Genomic DNA, 21661 nt, shown 5'->3' on the forward strand with positions numbered 1-21661 from the left:
GGTTTTATGTATAAGGAAGTTACTAGTTTTTGTTCCTTCACTTCCAATTTAACATTCAAAAATTCAGCTGTAGTGGCACTTTGTATGTTGCCTTTCCATATCACGAAAATATCTTCTATGAATCTTAGCCATAGCAATATGTTCCTATTCCATTTCTCTAGTGGATGGTTATCAGAGACTTGGTCTTCCCACCAGCCCATGTGTAGGTTCACAAAACTAGGGGCAAAGCAAGTACCCATCACTGCACCCCGTTACTGATTGCAATAAAAAAAATTATGTTTTAAGTACCAACTCATCATTTCTAGTAACATGAGATTGTGTTTGTAAAATCATATTTGCCTTTCTTCCATGATATTTTCATTGCTTTCAGTCCATCCTTGTGGTGTATGCTAGTGTACAGGGATTGTACATCTAAAGTCATAAGTAACATGCCATCCTCCCATTGTATATCCTTGATGTGTTTCAAGAATTCTGTAGCATCTTTGATGTATGATGGCGACCTTTCCACAAAGGGCCTTGGAAATGTATCTTCGTATTTAGACACGTTTTCAAATAGACTGTCCGGTGCTGCAATGATGGGTCTGCCGGTGGTTTATTTGCATCTTTATGTATTTCTGGTATTAGATAAAAGACCTGAAGTCTAGGTTCTTGGACCTCAGAAAACTGTATTCTTCGCTACTGATTTGACCATCACTCCTCCGTAGTGCTGTGCTAAAACTATGTTTAATTTCTCTATAGTATGATGTGCTTCCTTTCTTGTAGTATGATTTATCCCTCAGCTGGTTGTAAGCCTCAGCCATGTATGCTTTTCTTGACCAGAGAACTATGTTGCCCCCTTTATCTGAACTCCTCACTACAACTTCAGGGTTCTTGGAATGTTTATCCATTGTTGTCTTAAAGCTACAATCCGTGTTGTATACGCCCTTTTTACTTGTGTTCCTCATTTGCCTTAATTCTGTAACTACTCCGTCTGCAAATTTGTTCATACCATCATTGATAGAACGTTGCATGTTCTTGGATTTCGGTTTTAGAGCAGAGCCTCCCTCCTCCGAGACCCATACTCCCTCTCTTTCAACTGCAATTTCTTGTTCAATGCCAATCATAGCTTCTCCTTCTAGTTATAGTTCCTCTTGCATGACAACTATGTCACCTACTACCAAATATCTGTCCATCTGGCTTGTGTTCAGATTGACATGTGCAGGGCGGTTATAAGTGTAATTTGATACATTTTAGCCAATTTCAACTTCCTCATGAATTTGATAAGATCTATTCTACTTTCAGTATGGCCAAAATTATTGGTTTCACAGTACGCTAATCCCAAGGTAAGGTTTTTGTAATCATCTTCTGTAAGTATTACATCTGATAGATTGATTACCGTCGTGGTCACATCTTTCAGTATCTCCTGTTGCTTCTTGTCACTTTCCCACTGATCTCTTCTTCGTTGCCTTTTTCCTTGGCCACCTCTTCTCTTCATCCTCTTCCTTTGCATTTTTGTATTGTGATATCCCTTCATCGTCTGTGATTTGTTCTTTTGTCCAATAAAAAAAAATCTAATTTGTCTTGCAATGTAGTATGTCCACCCACTCTTCTCCCTTCGTCATAATCTGTCTCGGAGATACTGGTGTTGCTTGGGGCTGGGTCCTATTGCACCCTCTTGCCTCCTCCCAATTTTTGTCTGCGGAGATCATCAAATCTCCCAGCAAAAGTGTAGATCTGACCGGATTCATAGTCAATTTTGTCACAATTGAATTTGCTTGCTTTTTTCCGAGCGATACATTGTTCTACTCTAGTCTAGTCTCTCCACCATTGATTTAATTAAGGACTGTGTTAATTCCAGATTGCCATTTTTTAAAATTCTTTCTTCCAATTCCTTAATTTCAGCCAAGATTCTTTCTTTATCGATTTTGTGCATATTTAATGAGAATCTTCATCATGCCAGCCGAACTATTGGCATTGTGCTCTGCCCATTCCTTAAGCATTTCTAGGTTTGGATTCTCATAACTAGACATTGTTAGAATGCTCAGTCCTCTTGATACTCTGCCCACATCCAGATACTTTTGGAGGGATTCATATTCCCACGACTTAGTGAGTTAAGCTTTTTCAGTTTCTCAAGGGTTTTGAAATGAGTAAATGTTGGCTCCATTGGAGAGAATTGCCCCGTAGTGCTTCGGGTGTTCTGTGTTGTTGTGCTGCTGAAAATAGTGGCTGTCTTGAGCTGTCTCACAACAAACACCAATGCTGCAATTTTAGCCATTTTCTACCTGTAAAATGTATACCGCTTTCGCTAGTACCTTGTTGGGTCCATGCACGTTTTAGCAGCGCCCCACTCCGTAATGCTTCCAGCACAGAGAAAGGAGTCAATCACCTCCGGGGAACGGTGCTTCCGGGTAGGCGGTCCTCCGACCTCCCCGCTGGTCCTCTTGTCCTCGGCGCTTCTTCCACTCTGAGCTGCAGTACTGAGTACGCGGGCCGGTAGGTCGCTTCCTGCTTTTATCTATCTATACATTTCATTCTGTCTTTTTCAGTAGACTGCATTGAGACTGCAGTACTAAAAAAGCATTGATTGAGCCAGTATTTCTTGCACAATGGTTGCAAACACAGTTATGCAGAAACTTTGCATAAATTGGCAGATGAATGTCCAGTGCTGGTCCAGGAGATCCGGGGTGAAGCCGTATTTTCAAAACAACCACTGTTCATTTAAATTAATGGTATTTAGTTTTTATTGTACTTTAATTTATTGTTGTATTCAATCCAATTTTATGGGGGCCACGCTTGGTAGATTCCCTTTGCCCCACAAGGTAGTAAATAAGCATTTTTTTGTTATTTCTGAAGTATGTTGAAAACGAATACTTTAATGTGATCAAAACAAATCAATACACTAGGTGATGCCATTTCCTCTGCGCACTGTATAGTTTTATTAGTATAACCTTATGTCTGTGCAAATGTAACTGTCATTTCAATTGAAAATGAGTTGTCTGAAATGGAATTTCGCTGCCACACCATGAATACTCCACTCAACTCCACTCTGCACCACTGCACTCTGCACCACTCCAATCTATGCCACTGCCTACTACTCTACTCTACGCCCTCACTCTTCGCCACTCTACACCATTGCACTCTTCTCCACTGCACTCTACACCACTCCAGTCCTGGCCACACCAATGTACTCTGCACTACTCCACTCTATGCCGCTCTGCAATACTGCACTCTACTCCATTGTACTCTATGACAATACACTCTACGCCAGTGTACTTTACTCTGTAACACAACTCTAAACCCCTGCACTCTACGCCAGTCCATGTACGCCAGTCTAATCTACTCTGCACCACTTTACTCTGCCATTACACTCAGTCAATCTACGCAACTGCACTCTACTGTGCATCACTCCACTCTATGCCCCTGCACTCTATGCTCTTGCACTCTACTCTGCATCACTGCACTCTCAGCCACTGAACTCTATTCCACTATACTCTACGCCACTATACTCTGCACCACTCTGTCACGGCACTCTATGCCACTCAACTCTGCACTCTATGCTACCGTACTATACGCCACTGTTCTCTGCATCATTCAAATCTAACCCACTCCTCTCAGCACCACTCTACGCCACGGCACTCTACTATGCACCATTCTACGACACTTGCTTGTAACACTGCTGAATTAAATGCCACAGCACTCTACGCCACTCCACTCTACTCTACTATGCACCATTCTACGGCGCTTCATTGTAACGCTGCTGAATTCAATGCTACAGCACTCAGTGCCACTATGCTATGAAACGTTCTTTGCTAATGCACTCTTCTTTATACCACTCTAGTGTATGCCACTCTACGCTATTCCACACCATGTCACTCAATACATGACACTCTTTGCCACTCCACAACTCTATACTCTTTGGTATTCCACTCTACAACACTCCACGCCTATCTCCTCTGCGGCACTTACTTTTAGCCATGCTGAACAGCTGGTGTACAACATGGCTAAAACACACTGGCAAAGCCAATTGCTTTTGCATAGGCGAGACCTATTGGCTTTGCCACAGCTTGTTACTTCAAGGGGCACCCAACAAAACACACCCACCCACAAACACACTATCTTATGTGGATGTCCTGATAGTGACTGGGATCTGGTCCTCCTGGATTGAAGTTGGCCTCCACAGTGTTTGCACATGAAAGACAGGCCTATTGGTAGGCTGTAAGAGGATGAGGGCAGGAGGGCAGGAGGCAGCATCCTCTGCATACTATTATTATTATTATTATTTTTTTTTTTTTTTGAAAAACCTTTATTGACATTTCAACCAATAACAAGTATGGGCCTACAACCCCCGGGGCCGGCCGCTAAGCAGTCCGAGTAACAAAAAAACAATATTTATCACAGGCGGCACCTCTGGGAGCAGAATTTCCATGCTGGTATACTCTCGGCCACTAAACAGCCCAAGTAGGAGGCCATGATACAATAGGTTTTCATTTTATAATAAGGGAGAATGGAAGGATCAGGTGCCAAACAGTTTCCCAGCAGCAAGAAATGGCAGGCAGAATAATAAACGTCCACGATAAACAGCAAGTTATCTAGTCAATGGCGCTGAAACAAGAAGTTCAGGATATGGAGGAATATCACGGCCATTTGCACCTGCAGTCCCCTGCCCTAAAACCCAGAAAACACCACGGAAATTGTAGCACACATGAAAACGCAGCGATTAACGACGAAGGAGTTCTACCATGCTGATCCCGGAAAAGAAAGACAAAGAAGAATAAGAGAAGAAAAAGGAGGCCATGGAAAAAAGGAGGTTAAAGACTAAAGGATCCCCTCCCCCAACCCCCCACCCTGCACCTCTGCAGATGAGTACGGCCCCCCCCCCCAGCAGCGTGCCTGTCGCCCCGGAACCAGACCCGAAATATAGAAGAAACAGAGAAAGAGGAGTAGGAAAAGAAACCCCGCCATACGGGGGGGTAGAGAGAATATTAATAAACTGGAGGAGGGCCTTCAAAACATGCCCCCGGCTTCTCCCTCCCGCACAATTTGTTTTCCCCTAAAGCAAACATTAAGCAACACAGAATCGACCAAGTCAAAGAAGAATGGGGAGCATTATGCGCCTAGTACACTGACAGTTATGCCGTGAGAGCACGCAACCCCTGAGCCCGCCCGCCTATTAGATGACTACCTCTGAAGGATCAGCCTTATCCTTGGCCACTCTTTGCGAATCTACCCGTGCATACCCATCGACCCAGTGCCATGTCCAATGCTACAAAGAAGAGGAGCGTCCCAAAGAGAACAGGAAGCGACACACACAGGTAGGGTGGAAGTCTCTGGTCACCGACACAGTCAGCAGTATGGAGAGTCCTCTTTCCCAGTGCTGCCCCAGGATCTGCACCGCACACAAGGTCCAAGAAAGCCAGAGCAGGCGACCGTTGCTTGAATGTTGCCTGGGTTGCCGGAGGCCGCGCACGGGACAAGGCCACCACCCCCCTCTCAGATCCAATACCTCCGGAACAGACCAGACCCACAGCCAGCCGATCACACGTTAAGATACTGTCCGGAGTTTCCAGCTGGTCACTATCCACAGGGGCGGCCATGACACTGTCCTCTTGTGTGCGGTGTAGGAAGTCCCCGTGTATCTGGGGACAGGCAGGGAGCAACTGTTCCAACGCTGATGTCACCCCATCAAGCTTACTCCCCAATACCCAGGCGCCGTGAACCAAGGTGGAATGGAGGGCACCGAGAGCCTCAAGAAGATCACCATACCCCAGCACAGCTCTCGGCGCTCGCACCGCGATGCGCCTCATAGGCGCACACTTCCAATCGTGCTGCGACCCAGTGTACGGGATAGTAGACTTCGTCCTGTCAAGATGGCCGCCGGGTAGATCCAACCCAGATTGGGACCAGGACTCAGGGACAAGCGCCTCAGGTTCCATGTCACTGGAATCAGGGTTTCGGGGGCAGGCAAAAAATATATCCGGCGTGTGGTCACGGGCAACAGTCACCCCCTCCACGGACCTGCGCCCGCGAAAATCCGAGAGCAGTCCGCTAAAATCCGGGCTAGTTACGGGCGGCGGCCGGGCGGCTCGCCGGCGAAGGCAGAGACAATCACCGGGGAATCGTGGAGTAGTCACCTCGGGCATGCACTCGTTCCGCTACGCTTAGTGGTAGGAACGACCACGGCGAAATGTAGGCCGATATTCACACCGCTCCGGCTAGGCCGACTCCACCCAGTCATCAAAGGCCGCTGTTGTTGAACTGCCGCCCGGCCATGTTGTCCACTCGAGGTCCCGGTTCCAGGGTTGCACAGGCCGCAAACTTCAACTGGACATTTCTCCGGCGATACCGCCGCCAGAAACTTCGGAGTCACACGATCGGTTGCCGCTATCATTCACCAACACGGGCATATAGCGCAGGCTAAGGATCTCATGCAGGATATATGTACGGGATGCGGAGGTTCACAGAGCCGGGAGCCTACGCTGCCGTCCCGGTCGCCATCTTGGCTCCTCCCCCTCTGCATACTATTATTAAATAGTTAATATAGTGCTTAAAATATCAGTGTTTCTGTGCTTGTAGCAATTGTTTGTTATACCGACCATAGCAGGGCAGATTGCTATAGTTCATAGTGAAGTTCCAATAGCCCAGTAGGCTGACTGCTTGCCCCATGCTGTAGTCTGCGGAAGAAACATTTGAATGATACTACAAAAGATCAGTGGCTGAAGAGGGCTCGGGGTGGTCCTTTTAAAGTAAATATATTTTATATATTTTTTGTAAAATCAAATGGATTTGGCCAACGCCAGATGTAATTTTTTTTTAAAAGAGTCCATTTGACATAAGTAATGGCAGCATTCGTCAATAATGCAGTTCCTCCTCCACATGCTTATTTACTTTGTTTCACGGATCATACTTTGTAGAACTTTTGCTCTTTAAATTGGAAAGAAGCAATTATGAGATACTATAACGTTTTCTGATTTTAAAAAAACAAATCAAAACAAAAAAATTACGTTTTGCATATATTACTTTTTACCACAGATTTGCAGTCTATTACAGTGCTGCAAATAATAAGCATTATTAGAACCAGACCCAATTGTTCTTAGTTCTCGTTTCATTAACCTTGAGAGAAAGAAAGGCGGAGCCAGCCATGCCGGGTTTTAAACTTGTTTACTTTTGGTAACCCGTAGATCAAGGTGGCAGGCGCTTTCCAAGTAACTTATCTTTACTCGATATTAAGATTTTCATGGTATTTGTTTGGCAGCTTGGAAATCCAAAGGGAAACTCGGTCTATGATTCACAATTAAATTGTGAAATAGCACTAAATATTAACTAAACCCCAATTGGTGATACTCCTATTATTGTGCGCAATGATGACAAGCCACGTTACCAGTGTCAATATTCAATCTACGACCTCAAAGTTTCTCATAAACCCCAACATACAGGCTGCCTAATAATTTCTGTAACTGCTTCACGCTGTTACCCTCAAATAAGACTGAACGGCTAAGGGTCATAACCATCGCCTAGTATTGTACTAGTCCGCAGCGATAAACCACCCATTACCATGTGATCAGATGTAAAATAACTGAAGAGTTCTGCACATGCCACTAGCCAACGGAGGACTCTAGTTTAGTCCACCACTGCAAGTCCCAGCTAGCTACATATTACAGCCTCTTCTTGGCATCTCACAATGACAGTCAGATTTGGCACAAAGTCAATCCCAGCAGATCTTTCCATCATTTCTGCTTTTTAACCTATGCCTGCTGAGGACAATGAACTTTAAACAAAATATCCCAGAATATACAGCCAAGTGCAGTAACCAGCTGAGTGGACTGCAAACATGAGAAATACCAAAAATAGCCCTGCAGAGCTGCTCAAAGCTGCCAGTTTACTGAAAACCTAAACTGTACGCCTGTCGATCATACCTCTTCATCCATCACACTGCTAAGCGCTGCACCCCATAATACGATAACCGCACCTCGGTGGTCCTCATGCACAGCGTAGAAATACTTCTCATTAAGGATCAAAATAAAGACCCCATACTTTCAACCAAACACTCTACATGGTGTAGCGTGTTTCCCATGTAAACAAGAGCTTCAGCTTTTCTTGATTACTTCTGAAGGCCTGATTACAAGTACCCTGGTAAATTGTAACCCCTGTAGAAGCTTATGTTTGTGCAGGGGTACTAATTACTAGCTGTACAATTTTCTCTCACACTGTAAATACTGGGTGCTATAAAGTCTGCATCTCCTAATAAATTTCCACAGGTCAAACCTACTAAATTTTCCAGGAAAAAAGGCCTGTTAAACACTGGCACATTTGGATTTTGGCGCCCAATTTTTTTACGAGCAGCACTTGTGATAGGTGGAATTTATTGCGCCCAATAAATTACAAAGCCAGGGATATCAAATTTCATCATGTGTGTTAAATACCACCTCTCCGTACAGGGCAAATATATATCCGAGCCCCTAAGTGTTTTTGAATGTCACAAATAAGTCAGCATTTACAAAGCCAAAAGGCATGTGTTAATTAAAGTGGAATTGTTCTTTATTGTAAAGTTTGTACGTTGGAAGAAAGAAAGGCCGCTGTATTTTGCACTCCAGATTACAGGAGATGCTAAATATCAGCTCAGATCAGAAAATCAGCTTGGGAATTGGTTAAATTACCACCTTGTTTTAGCAGGACTGTGGAGAATCATAACACTAACCATTCATGAGAAGACTATCTAGCCCATTCCTAAAAACTATGGGCCAGATTATGAGTTTGGTGGGCCTACAGCGGCGGAGGCCCTCCACCATCTGCTGGCGGACCGCCAAACGCGTGGGTTGACTGCCTGCCAGATCAGGAGTTAAGTCCTGGTCTGGCAGGCGGGGTTGCAGCGGTCTGACTGTGGCGGTCGGCAAGGCTCATAGAAGAGCCTATAATGCAGACTGCCGCAGTCAGACCGCTGACTGTACCTTCCTGCATGGTGTGGCATACATGCCGCACCATGCAGAAAGTGGGGGTGCAAGTACAAGGGGCACTATATGTGCCCCTCTACATGCAGACATCCAGCCCAAATCCAGCAGGGAGCCCTGTTAGGGCCACTTTGTTGCTTTTCCGACACCCTTTTCATGTCGGGTTCACTGCCATGAACAGGGCAACGAAAATGCAACTTGTAATATGCTTGGCTTTGCTGGCAGTGGCACCACCAGCATATTACAGCCGGTTGCAGACCACCGGCCCAGCAGGGTCCTTGATCCTGGGTGGTCTTGTGGTGGTACAACCGCTGCAGTTGGAATACTACGGACAGTCCCGTAGTGTGGTGATGGTCCTCTGGACCGACAAACTCTTAATCAGGCCCTTTGTCTAAAAACAAATTGTACGGCAAACACAATAAATGTAGAACATAGCCTATTGTCAATGTGCAATCTTTTTTATAATGTACTTGCTTTGTGAGTTAAATCTTATCTAATTTCACTCAATGTTGAGGCATTTTTCTGCCTCTGAGAGCTCTGTTTTTATTAAATGTCTTGTTTTAGTGTGTTCTAGGACCATGGCGTCAAAAACGTCAGTGGGCTTTGTTGGACTTGGTAACATGGGGAACCCAATGGCAAAAAATCTTCTGAAGCATGGATATCCTATTGTTGCTTTTGATGTTTTCCCAGAGGCTTGCAAGGAAATCCAGGACTCCGGGGCACAGGTACTGTTTATCTTTTTGCTTCATTCTTTGTGGCAAAATTGTGTGTAAATGGAATTGGATGTGCTGAGCTTGGCGAGTCCATATCTTGCTACAGATGGTCGAAAGTCCTCCTTAACTCAGTTGTGACATGTGTAAGGGCTTATCCTAGATGCTAAATGTACTGTAAGATAGGATCATAAAATATCTTTTTCGTGGTTCTTGACCTGTTCATCCCTGTTCACGACCCAAACCTTTTATCAAGACGATGGTGCCACGATTAATTGTAATAGGACTATGCACAAACTTTTATAACTTTTTTTTAAAAATCCGTTTATCAGTTTCCAACCAATAATCCTTGACATTATTAACTAACCGTAAACTCTTGTTCGAGGCCCGACATCATATTATAGTTTTCACCCATATACATTTGCCCCATTCTAGTAGCACATTACAAATATATGGTCCCATATGCCTATCCCTTCCCATTCCTGCTGCTCCTCTCGTATGCACAATCTTGAGTGGTTGACCAGTACTTTACTTCTCCCTTGATCAATGCATTTTTTTGTCCGCCCATGACCTTTCTCTTAAGTCAGTGATAATGATCACCATGTCAGCAGATTTTACTTCTACTATGCATCAGATTTTTCTTCTAAGTCTTTGATATAGCATTCTTAGAGACTTGTCCCTATACCATATATGATGGGTACGCTGAAGTTCTATAGTGACTACATGTTATATGTCAAACAGTGAGCCTATTATTCGTGATGGGATTCTCATAAGCCAGTTTAGTGCAACTATGTATTTTTTTAAACTGTAGATTTTTATGGAATTTCTGATGCATGAGGGATTGTTCAGTTTACACCCATTGCTTGGCGCTGTGACTCCGAATTCCTCTAAATTGCAATACTAAGAAATGTATTTTCAGACCATCAACTGGTAAGCCTTTTTAGGTCTGGTGTTAGCCAAGGCCTTTGGATATTTCCTAAATAATGTATAGGTAATATATCTACGTATAGGGGCTGTCAGTCCTCTTCATCCGTTGGTCTGTGGTTGTCATTCACATTTTTCTTCCACCCACTACCGCATACGATATGGGGCAATGGGTCAGCTAACTTCAGCCATTGGCTAACTTCACTATGAGCGCCGGCACTCTGCTCTTTCACAAGGAGCACATCCACTTTCGAAATAGGTCCCTTCAGTGCTAGTGACCACTTTGGTAATTGGTGCTTTTTGGGACTAAAAAATCTTTTTGAGATTTCACTTTTTGTGTAAGTGAGGGCACGACTGCTCCCTCAAATTTTACAAAAACCATAACAAAACAAGTATTGACAAAGCCAAAAGAATGGCGTCCAACTCTTGACCTACTGTCTTGTTTTGTTTTGCTCTCAGAAATATTGCTTTTTATATGCTGAGTAATTTATTGGCCTAGTTAAAGTTAAACATTTATCTTGTGAAGACTAGCCAACATGTTTTGGTCTATTTTGGACAAGGAGCTCCTAAAAAGGATAGGGTTCTTGGACAAATAACCACATCTGCATACCAACTGTTCTTCCCGTCCAGGAACCAACATATCGGCTCCATTTCTGTAAACTGTCATACCTGTGGGTTTAGGATATGTATACATCTGTATTCTTATATAGCTTTTACTGATAATCACCCACATTGATTAGGAAATCACTTTGATGTCTTCTTACTGCCTTCAAGTAGCTTGTCTTATTCGGATCATTTACCCTTGAATAATCTTAATGTTAGAACAGCACTATTCAATTCTTATACAATTTACTGCAGAAATAAGTATATCTTTTGACAATTGTTAGTTTGTGCTGTTTAGCCTCAGTGGGCAACCCCTCGATGTCTCTTCTGTCCCTTATCCTCGAAGCAAGTGATTCCATGATCAGTTCAGTTACCACAGTGGAGAGAGGAGACCCCCTGGCCTTCCTTTCAGTATAGTGTTTTCCAAGGATAAATAATAATGGTGTTTTGCTTGGGAGATTTGTAATTTTCCATAGTTTGTTTACTGAAATATAGATCATATAAAAATGTGTGAAAAGTGTGTGTACAAAAGGAGCAAACCTTATGTTCGAATGCCTACTCTGCTGCAAAATAAACTCCTTTGCAGTGGCTTTTCATTGGCGCAGACTGTCACTTTTCTTGCTGACGTTAGTAAAAGTTAGTTTGTTTGGTCACATTTTCAGCTTGGTCCTGCTGAACTAAGCTTTGCATGATGAGTTTTATTCTGAAAGATCAAATATCTTTAAATTATTTAGCATGAATCTTTATTAGCTCTGTCAGTCTGTATATGATGCGCATTCCATGACATCTTTACGGGTTTTGTGATTAAATTTGAATCAGCTCCCATCATTTACATAGTTGTATGGGTGGATAGCAACTGATTATGGTTTCTAGTGGTGATGTAAAAAGTCATTAAAGTTAATAAGCTGTGCCTAGAAATCACACAGCTCCATTAACTTCAGGAATAACAAACGTTCTGATTGTATCATTGACCTCTTCAGGTATGACTGGGCGTATAGACCTTCACATTTATTTGAAGCGCTTCCAAATCATTCGGTAGCTTGCCTAGTGTGAACTGTGGGGTGTTTGAAGGAATCATGCAGATTATGGTAAAATTCAAGAATCTGGTCTTCTTTTAGCTACAGGGATCTTAAGGTGCTTTATTTTAGCCGTGAGCTAGACTTGGATTTTTAAGTTTAAATATGTTTTTGTACTTAATTTCATTCTTTGTTCTTACACCTAAGTGGTATCCTTGGCCTCAGTCAATGGTGCAGTGGTATAGTTGATGCACAACTAAATAAAAGCAGTGACGAGAAACCTCAATATTTTATATGGAGGAAAAGCTGCCAGAAAAGGCTTCAGTAGGGATTGAGATGTGAAAGATGGAGTGGGTCCACGGTTTGGGTGCTAGGGAAAAGAAAGATTTAAAATGGGAGGGAGTGCTCTTTGAATGTTGCTAGACAAGATTGGTTTGTAAAGTAGGCTGAAGGCACCAGAAGGAACATAAAGTGAATAGGTACAGACAAATAGTCAGCCTGAAAATCGATTACAGTGAGAATAAGAATACTGCTTACCCTAACTGATGTGAGTGGATGCATTTTGCAAATTATATATTTCAAACAAAGCAGACTTGACAGATTAAAGAGTGCCAAAAGAAAAAAAATTGATGGAGTCAAATATGCCCTAGGTTTCTCGCAGAAGTAAGTGTTTAGCAAAAAATGGACAGGTAGAAGGTAGTTTAGGGTGGTGTGGTAAAATGTGGAAGGGAAAAAGTATTTCGATTTTTCAAAGATATAAAGTGGAAGACCGCCATAAGTTAATAGAGGAAATGTCAGAGGTGTTATGAAAAGAAGAGAATGCTATAAATGTCTTCATAGGACAGGTGAAAACAAGAAATTATGGCTGAGGGTGGGACGTGTAACTACAGAAGATAAATGGGGGGGACCAGGACTGAGGTTCGCAAGATCCCTATGTTGAAGAGATTAAGAGGTGGAAGAGTGAGCCTAATTTACAGATATGCCTGAGTAGAGGTGTATTGGAGAAAAGGATCAGAGAGACCGACGGAATAATGGGTCTGAAGAGATGAGGTAAATCATTGTGACAATCACCTTCAAGGTGACTTATGGCTGAGGCTTGGCAGTTTCATTTGAACAAGCCACAGGAAAACTGGACTGGAGAGAACCAAGGATGGAGTGGGCATCAAGGAATGTTAATGCTTATTGGAAATACATTGAAGCACTTAGGTTGAAGGTTATAGGGGACGGTTGGGTCAAGAGAAATTTTATGAAGCAGCAAGTTTGCGTTTTACTTCCATTGTAGTTCTTTTGTTTCCTTTTGAATAGTGACACTTCTAGTTCAGAGGAGAATTCTTAATCTTTATTGTTAGTCTATTTGATCACATATACTGACTGTACTCTCTTGAAGCCCTTGTCTGTTTGACCCAGTTATAGCTCTAACTGCTCAATGGAACATCCCTTTGATTTAGGAAGGTCAGTTGTTAAGCCAATAATTCTGCCTCTATTAATCAACATGCACACCTCCATACATATTCATTCTCAGCTATTTTCTTTTAGATTCATTGTATATTTATTCTGCTATCTCTTCCCCCTAACAGTGGACCTTTCAAGATTTTATTCTGTGCTTTTTAGGATTGTGGAAATGTTTTTCTCACCTCAAAATCCAGCTCTGAAGTTGGTGCCCATTTTTCCGATTGTGTTTTGTTGCCAATATTAGCCATACAAATTAAATGTATATACTCTATTAATACATAAACAGTTTATGCATAGATAGTATAACACACATGATGGCGGACTATTAGAGCCGCACTTCGCTATTCGGTTTCTTTTTCTGTATTTCTTATATTTTATATGCAGATGTGCACAACAATTCCTGCACCTGCCGTCGTTCGGTGCAACTGTAACGCAGAACAAGATTCTTGGAATGATGCACCATCAAACTTGTTGTCCACAGTCAATAAAGATGAGCGTAAAATCAAATAATCCTTTTAATCCTTTATTTATTCAATTCAAATCCAATGCAATGCACAACATCCAGCCAACGCGTTTCGTTCAGTTTACACTTGAAGTTCAATAGCGCTGTAAACAACACCTACATAAATAAAGACGTATAATACCAAACCTACATATATACATGTACAAACACACAAATACCAATGGATATGAATATATACACATGGTGACTACCAACCATATATACATTTGAAATTGCACAATTCCCAAGGGGCAGACTGTACTTTTATGAAAAGACATATTAGACGGCAGATTAACTGACACCATGTAAACATATGACTAACACAAACCATCATGACAATTTAAAACCCTCAAATGACAGATACAGGTCTCTTGGGGCATGCTACAAGAGGGGGGGGGGGGGAGCGCTAGAGAGGGAAATAGAAAAAGCGAAATAGAGAAAGCGGGGGCCAGTCATTTATCATTGAACCTGTGCATGGCCAATGGTTTGCCCTTCTCCACGCACAATTCCTCCACCAAAATGGTGGCAGGCGGCTGTTCCAATCAGAACTGCTAATGAAAACTCATACCTTCATAGACAGAAGTGATGCACTGTGTAATCACACCCATCGACGAGGCGAATTAAAAAGGCCTGAGTGACTTTTAGGGAGAACCCCCAAAATGGAGCGTGATGTAATGTGGTTGAAAGACATAGATCAGACAAAACCTCGAAAGATTACACAGAAAAAATAAGCACACAGATGAATATACAAAGAAATCAGTAGATAAATCTAATAAGAAGGGCGCCAGGTCGTGTCTCAAACATGCTTGTGCCCAGAAAAAGCGTGAAATTCACGATGCCATAAGGCGCAACACAACCAGAGAAAGATGTAAATCAAATGAGCCAGGATACCCAAAACAGTTGACATTTCAAATAAACAGGAATGAGTTGGCTAATGATGGAGCATACCTTTGTTCAATAATAATTCGTTGGGATGTTCAAGTTCCTCTTAAAATGCTGTATATGCACAGTAAGGCATGTATATTTATCAAAGAATATGATTCCGATACATCCCAAGGTAGCAAAGTTCAAAGACGCAGCGGCCCATATTAAGGCCACGGGTAAAGTAGCCTGTTACGTATGCCTAGACAAATAAAAAGGCATTAGGCATGTGACAGGTCCATGGTAATTGTAAAATTAAAAAGTAAAGCCAACAGGTTATACATACTCCAATCTCCTACCTACGCCCAAGTTAAATTGACGAGAGACACTCGCCAGGGAGCGGGTCACACCCTGTTCAAAGTGCAGCAAATGTAAAAAGTTCCCACATCTTCTTTCTTGTAATTTGGCTTCACATCGGATGTATTGATCATGTGCTGGCCATGCAGTGCATTACCTCTGCAGGAGTGGATGTGATCTTAGTTTGAATTATGACCTTAATGATTAGACTAAAAATAATTCACGATCTGTAGCAGGTGTTATCCTGATGTAGTTTAACCTTGATCTTTCATTTACCTCTTTTGCTACATATTCACTGTATGGTGGTGCTTTCTTTTTCGATAGAGGCTAAGTTTTCCATACTACCTTTAGTATATTGATAAATTAGGCTCTTTGTTATCATGGGCAGATTTTCTCCAAGGGTGACCCAGCTGTAAGTAACTAAGCGTGGATAGATTGTAGCTCTAAAATCACCTTCTCCTTTGTTCATGTTAGTTTTTTGATGCTGTGTTATTTGCAGGGCACATAGTGTGAGGTGAGCAAACAGAGTAAGCAAATGTTACCCATCACACCTAAGCTGCTCCTGGGTTGATGAGTTTCACTGCTCCACCATGTATCCACTAAACAGTGTCGATGCTTCATCAGTCTTCTACTTTCCCCTCTGACCTAGACGTTTGTGCCTTCTGGTCCATAATGTACTGACATGGAATAAGAGCAAGACTTGCAGGCAAAAGACCATGGGTAATGCACAGTGAGCTTTCTTTAATATTATAGCCTGAAGATTGTTATCCTTGCTTTCTGCTGATGACCTTAAACTCTGATATTAAGCACCTAAAAGGGTGGAACTGAGGTTAAGAACACCTTCTCCACATTTCCCTCCTCTCAAAATATATATATTTTCTTCAAATATATTTTTATTTAAATTTGAATGCAGAAACCAGTATCGTAGCAACTGACACATGCATTCAGGTGCCTGAGGCATTCAGTTCATGGGACATTCCTATTACTGTTCAGCTGTACGTAACATTCACATACTGGGCAGCTCACAGGCCTTCCATCCACTGTTGTACGCTTGCAAGCTCTGTGCTTCACTCAAGATAAACCCCCTGCACTCTCCTCTGTTTGCGCCCCAAACCCCTTCTCAAACCCCAAGGGTCTGTGTCTACTGTGGCTCTCCGAGACGCTATACCTTTTTGAACTTCTGTGAGCATCTCGTGCTTGATACCAGTTATTTTGCCCTCATGCGCCTATCCAAGTTTGCTTCCCAGGCTTGCAGTCGCGGGATCTCATCTCGTCCCTAGTATCTGATCACATAACGTGCGACCATCAGAGCAAAATTACAAAACAATTGTGTGTAGTGGTCCACGGTTTGTTCCCCCCAGATGCCCAGGGTCACTAGCCGTGGAGTAAGTTCAGCAAAAAGTCTATAACTTCTATGAAAATCTGAGATCCACCTCCCTCCTAAGGCCCTGGATTTTGAGGCAGGCCTAAAGTGTGTGCATCAAGGTTCCCTTCAGTTGGCAGCCCCTTTGACGAGATCATTGTTTGACCTACCCTTATATTATAGCTGGGTCCTCAAGATGTAGGCTCTGTGAAGTAGTTTTAACTGAATTAATTGAAACCCTGCTCGTATGGCCACCTCACGTAGTTAGTGGCCCAGTCGTCGTGGCCCTCTATGTCCAGCAGCCATGTTAGGATGTCCGGCTCTCACAGTGGGGTTTCCAGCATTAGTTTTCCCTTCCCGCCAATTGTTCAGGTCACTCGGTGGCATGCATTGACCGTGGGCAACCATGTCTGTTGCCCCTGCCCAATCCAAACTCTCCCTGTTCCCCTTGACCCTGGCCACCGGCTCTGTGCACAGCAATCTCGCCCACGTCCAAAGTTGGGCCAAACCCCACCCTGCCCTTAAATCCCCATCAGGTAGGGTCACTGTAGGAAGTCAAATGCCTTTTTAGCATCCAGCAACAGTGGGACTGCTGGTTCTTCTATCCGCACACTCGGTGCTAGGCATCTAGCCAGCCTGTGTAGGTTGTTCCTGGTTACCCTAAATGTCATCAAGCCCGATTGATCCGGGGACACGAGAGTGTCAACTACTTGCAGCTAAATGTTGGCAAATATTTTTGCTAGGACCTTAGTTTAGATGTTTAACAATGAAATTGCGCTATATGAGGTGTAGTCCTGTGCTGACTTCCCCTTTTGTGAATCATTACAATTGTCGCCCACCTTATATCCAGAGGGAACAGAGCGTCCCTCTTTGCCCTGTAAAACAGAGCACAGAGCGGTCCCACCACTTGCGACTTGGCACACTTAAAAACATTTGGACGGCAGGCCAATCGGGCCTGGAGATCTACCCCTTTTCATCTGCATCAATGCCTCCGATATTTCCGGCTCTGTGATCTCCTCTTCCAAAGCCCGGTTTGTCTCTGTTCTGAGTTGAGGGGCCAGAATGTCAGCGATGCCTGATCTATCTCCTTGACTCGATTTTTCCGGTAGAGGTCCCTCAGATGCGTTGCAAATGCTGTCGCTATAACAATCGTAGTTGCTACAATCTCACCCCCTTACTGAATATACCCGGAGTCCATCTTTGCCCCAGTTCTTTTTTGACTAATCATGCTAGGATCTTCCCCTCTTTTTTTGCCCACCTCATATAAGTTTCCTTGTTTTATGGTCTAAAGTGGCTCCTTGCCTTCTTTTGGAGATTTCTCATCAGTTCCTCCCTGGTCCCCTCAATCATGTGGGCCATGCTTGGGGAGGGAGATTCTACATATTCCCTCTCACAAAAGGTAAATTTTTATTCTAACTCCATGCACTCCCCATCTATTTTCCTCCTCTTCCCGATCATCTGCCCCCTTTGACTGTCTTATATGCCTCAATTGTATCAACAGAGTATGCAGTGTTGTAGAAAAGAGAATATGTTGCCAGTCAATTGTCGAAAAGGAACAGGCAGGGGGTCTGCTTCTTTAGTATCTAGGGCCTTCACACACCCAATTGGGTGTCATGCTTCATCATAGGGCTTGCTACTTGTCGGCTGGCTCTGCAATGCCCGACAGGCACCCTTAAAGGGGCTATTTTTCAGAGCTCTTTTTATTCCCAAGCCGTTATGTGAAGTGGAGGTGTTGGGACGTAATGTGTAGATGAGTGTAATGAAGTGTAAGTGCGTCAGAGTGGTGGTATTAAAATAGACTATGTAGTTCTCTAAAGCAAGTTTTAATGGGTGAGTCTACTTATCTGATTAAAAACCGTTCTGGCTAACAATAGAGACCATGATCTCTGGTAGCTCGAAAAAGTCAAAGGTCAACATGTTTCTTGCCTGGTCTGCCAAATCCAGGTTGGTATCAAAGATAATCCAATCACAATTGAAACCGAATTGTGGTGTGTCTTTTAAAAATCCAACCTGAAATGAAAATAAAACATCAGTTCACATAGAATGACTGGTATGGATCATCAAGAACACACACTCATGTGGTGCAGCATGCAAAAAAATCATCAACATGTTATCAGTGGACGTGCAAATTGCAGAGTGAAAGGTCAAGACACACATAACAAGTGACACACTGGAAGGTCATGACGGGCAACAAGATTTCATACACTGTGCCAACGGAGAAGGAAATCACCCAAGAAGGGTGGCTCTCAAGCCTCCTTGAGTGAAGGCAGAGTTAACGCTCATTTAGCGTCCTAAAAATCAAGAATAAAAACAATGCAAGAATTTGACATACTCGTCCTGGAGTTCTGCACAATAGTACAAAACCTGTGGAAGAAACCACTAACCAAATACTCACTGCATCGTGACGGTAGCACAGGATGACCTACTTTATCTCAGCCAGCTCGGGAGAATGAGAGGGGGAGAAAAATGTGGTTTCAAGTGCTCCTGAGTATACTACTCCCAGGTGCTCGCAAACACTGCGGCACCAGTCTGGTGTAACTTGGCAGTGGCAAAACAGTGTAATTTCGTATTCCATAATCCCCAGAACTGAGAATAGGGGGAAATGATATGGTCAATCTATGAAACCCCGGTGCCCGGCAGTGCTGGGTGATCAGTGTGCAAGTCTTATATTCAGAATTGCACATGCCCAGTCAAGTCTCGGAATGTGGACACACTGCACCATGTTAGAGCAGGATCCTGCCGTGTAAGCCAATAGGGTAGCGTCAGAAGGGCGGGCCATACAAAAGGCTCAGCGGTGCCGGCTCGCGGCAGCACCTCTCTTGAGCATGGTAGGGGTAGTGGCTGGGCCCCTCTGTGTCAAGAACCATCCCTAGGGCCGGCGATGCTGTCACTGATACCACTCCCCGGAGCGTACTTAGAAGTAGGGGGTTGTGGGGGGTGGGGACTACACGAATGGTGATGAAAAGATGGGAATGGTAGTCCCAAGTGGAGATCGTGGACCCAATGGAGCCATGAATTGGTATTGGATTATGAACTGTGCCACTAGATGCAGAGACAAGGGATTGAAAAAGAGAAATAGTTTTAATAACTAGGCATGTGCAGGTGTCAAGTGATACGATGTCCCTCTCAATATGCTTCATCCCAATGTTGGTTGATAATGATATTAAGGGCAATACCGCCAGGAAGTGCCTGTTCAATAAAATGGACAAATTGGGGCGCATCGAGTCAATGTAGTTGTGTGTAAAATACTAACAGGGGTGTAGGGCCATGGCAGATATGTGCGTGGCAATTGACATAGTAAAGACTGTAGGATCCTATAGATTCATGTCAGCGTAGGTGTTCATTGGTTCATTTAATTCCATGACATGTCCTCGTTCAATCCCCCCCCATATGTGTGGATAGGCTGAAAATCTAGTTTTGTTCTCTTCTAAAAAGAACATTCTTGCTCATGTGTGGGTGAGCCTCGAACAGTCCACCGTATATCATTGGTTGAGTGTCCTAGTGTTGCACAGTCTGTGCACACCTTGGTGTTGGTTCTCTGGCACCGAATTTTGTTGCGGTGTTCCATGATGCATGTTTTTACCGAGTATACTACTTCCAGGTGCTCGCAAACACTGCGGTCATACCAATATATCTTTTGTTGCAGGGGCATGTCAATGAATATATACAATTGCTGATATTACAGTTTATATACGTCTTCAGCTGACCCAAGTGTTCAGGAGAATATAGACCAATTTCCTTACTTCTTGCTCTTTCAAATGTTTTAGGGAAACCATCAACGCTCCCAATATCTTAAAACTAATGATGCTCTACGCCCGAGCCAGTTTGGGTTCAGACCCAAGTTCAGTACTCAGACATCACTGATGGAGGTCTCGGAGCATATTAAAGGCACTTTCTTTTCTTTGTCTACCTTACACCCCTAGCCTGGTTAACTGAGGAGTTAGGAGCCAAAGTGATTTCTTATGCTGACGACCCTCAGCTGTTTACCTGCGAAAAGAGAGAAGACATTGCTGGGGAGGCCGTTAAAGAATGTCTCTCAACTGTGTTCTATTGGATGACTTTTAATGCAATGCCGAAAAGACAGATATTATTATTTGGCTCTATCTCACCAGTGTTCTGGCAGACCTTTTGGCCAAATGACCCCCATCCCCAGGCCCTCAACAGGTTACATTTAAGAATGTAGGCATCAAATTTGATAGGGCCCTGTCTTTTCAACCCACAAATTCAATTGATGGTAGGAATCTGTTTTGGTTTGCTATGGATTCTGAAAAAGTTACTTCCTTTGCTCTCCTCTGCGAAAAAAAACTGGCATTCAGGCTATGTAACGGCTGGATTGCATTATGGAAATGCTTTATACTTGGTCTTCCAGATTATCTTCTTAAACTGCATGTTGTCCAGAATTCAGCACTCCAATTCTGTTGAATCCCCCCCCACCCCCCAAAGGTCCCCTATTTCCTCTCACTTGAAGGCTCTTCATTGACTCCTAATAAAGGTTTTTTTTTTTTAAAGCTCTTGTCCTTGTTCACCAAGCACTGCAGGCCACCAGGGCAAGCTATCTCAGGGATAGGATTAAAGCGTATGCTCCTTCTAGAAGTCTCCGAGCTTCTACCGGTCGGTTGGCTAAGATCCCAAAGATTTATCGAGCGTGAATTGTAGGCAGTTCTTTCTCCTATCTCGGCTTAGTTGCCTGAAGTAAACTTCCTTTGGAGCTATGCACAACAGCTTAGACATCAGTCTTAAAGAAAAAAATAAAAACTTGGATGTTTGAACAGGAATAGTGTCACTGTTTGCCCACGCAGATAGCCTTGAAGCCAGCGCCGGAACACTCACTTTATAAATCTCCTAATCATATCATCATTATCTTCTATATCTAGGTAAATGTGCTTGTCAATTGAACCTCTTTGGTCATATATCAGTAAAGGCACAAACTGTGCATGATCCACCTGGGA

General features: G+C 43.3%; 1 protein-coding gene across 1 annotated transcript in view; it reads left to right on the plus strand.

Moving 5' to 3' along the window:
• Positions 1 to 21661, plus strand: part of HIBADH (3-hydroxyisobutyrate dehydrogenase) — a 502228-nt gene that overhangs the window by 128661 nt on the left and 351906 nt on the right. The window contains exon 2 of the mRNA XM_085631622.1: positions 9489 to 9649. Within this exon, the coding sequence (XP_085487748.1) occupies positions 9489 to 9649 (161 nt within the window). The remainder of the gene's footprint in view (positions 1 to 9488; positions 9650 to 21661) is intronic.

This window comes from Triturus cristatus, chromosome 10 (assembly GCF_964204655.1).
Source record: "Triturus cristatus chromosome 10, aTriCri1.1, whole genome shotgun sequence".
In the NCBI taxonomy this organism is placed as follows: Eukaryota; Metazoa; Chordata; class Amphibia; order Caudata; family Salamandridae; genus Triturus; species Triturus cristatus.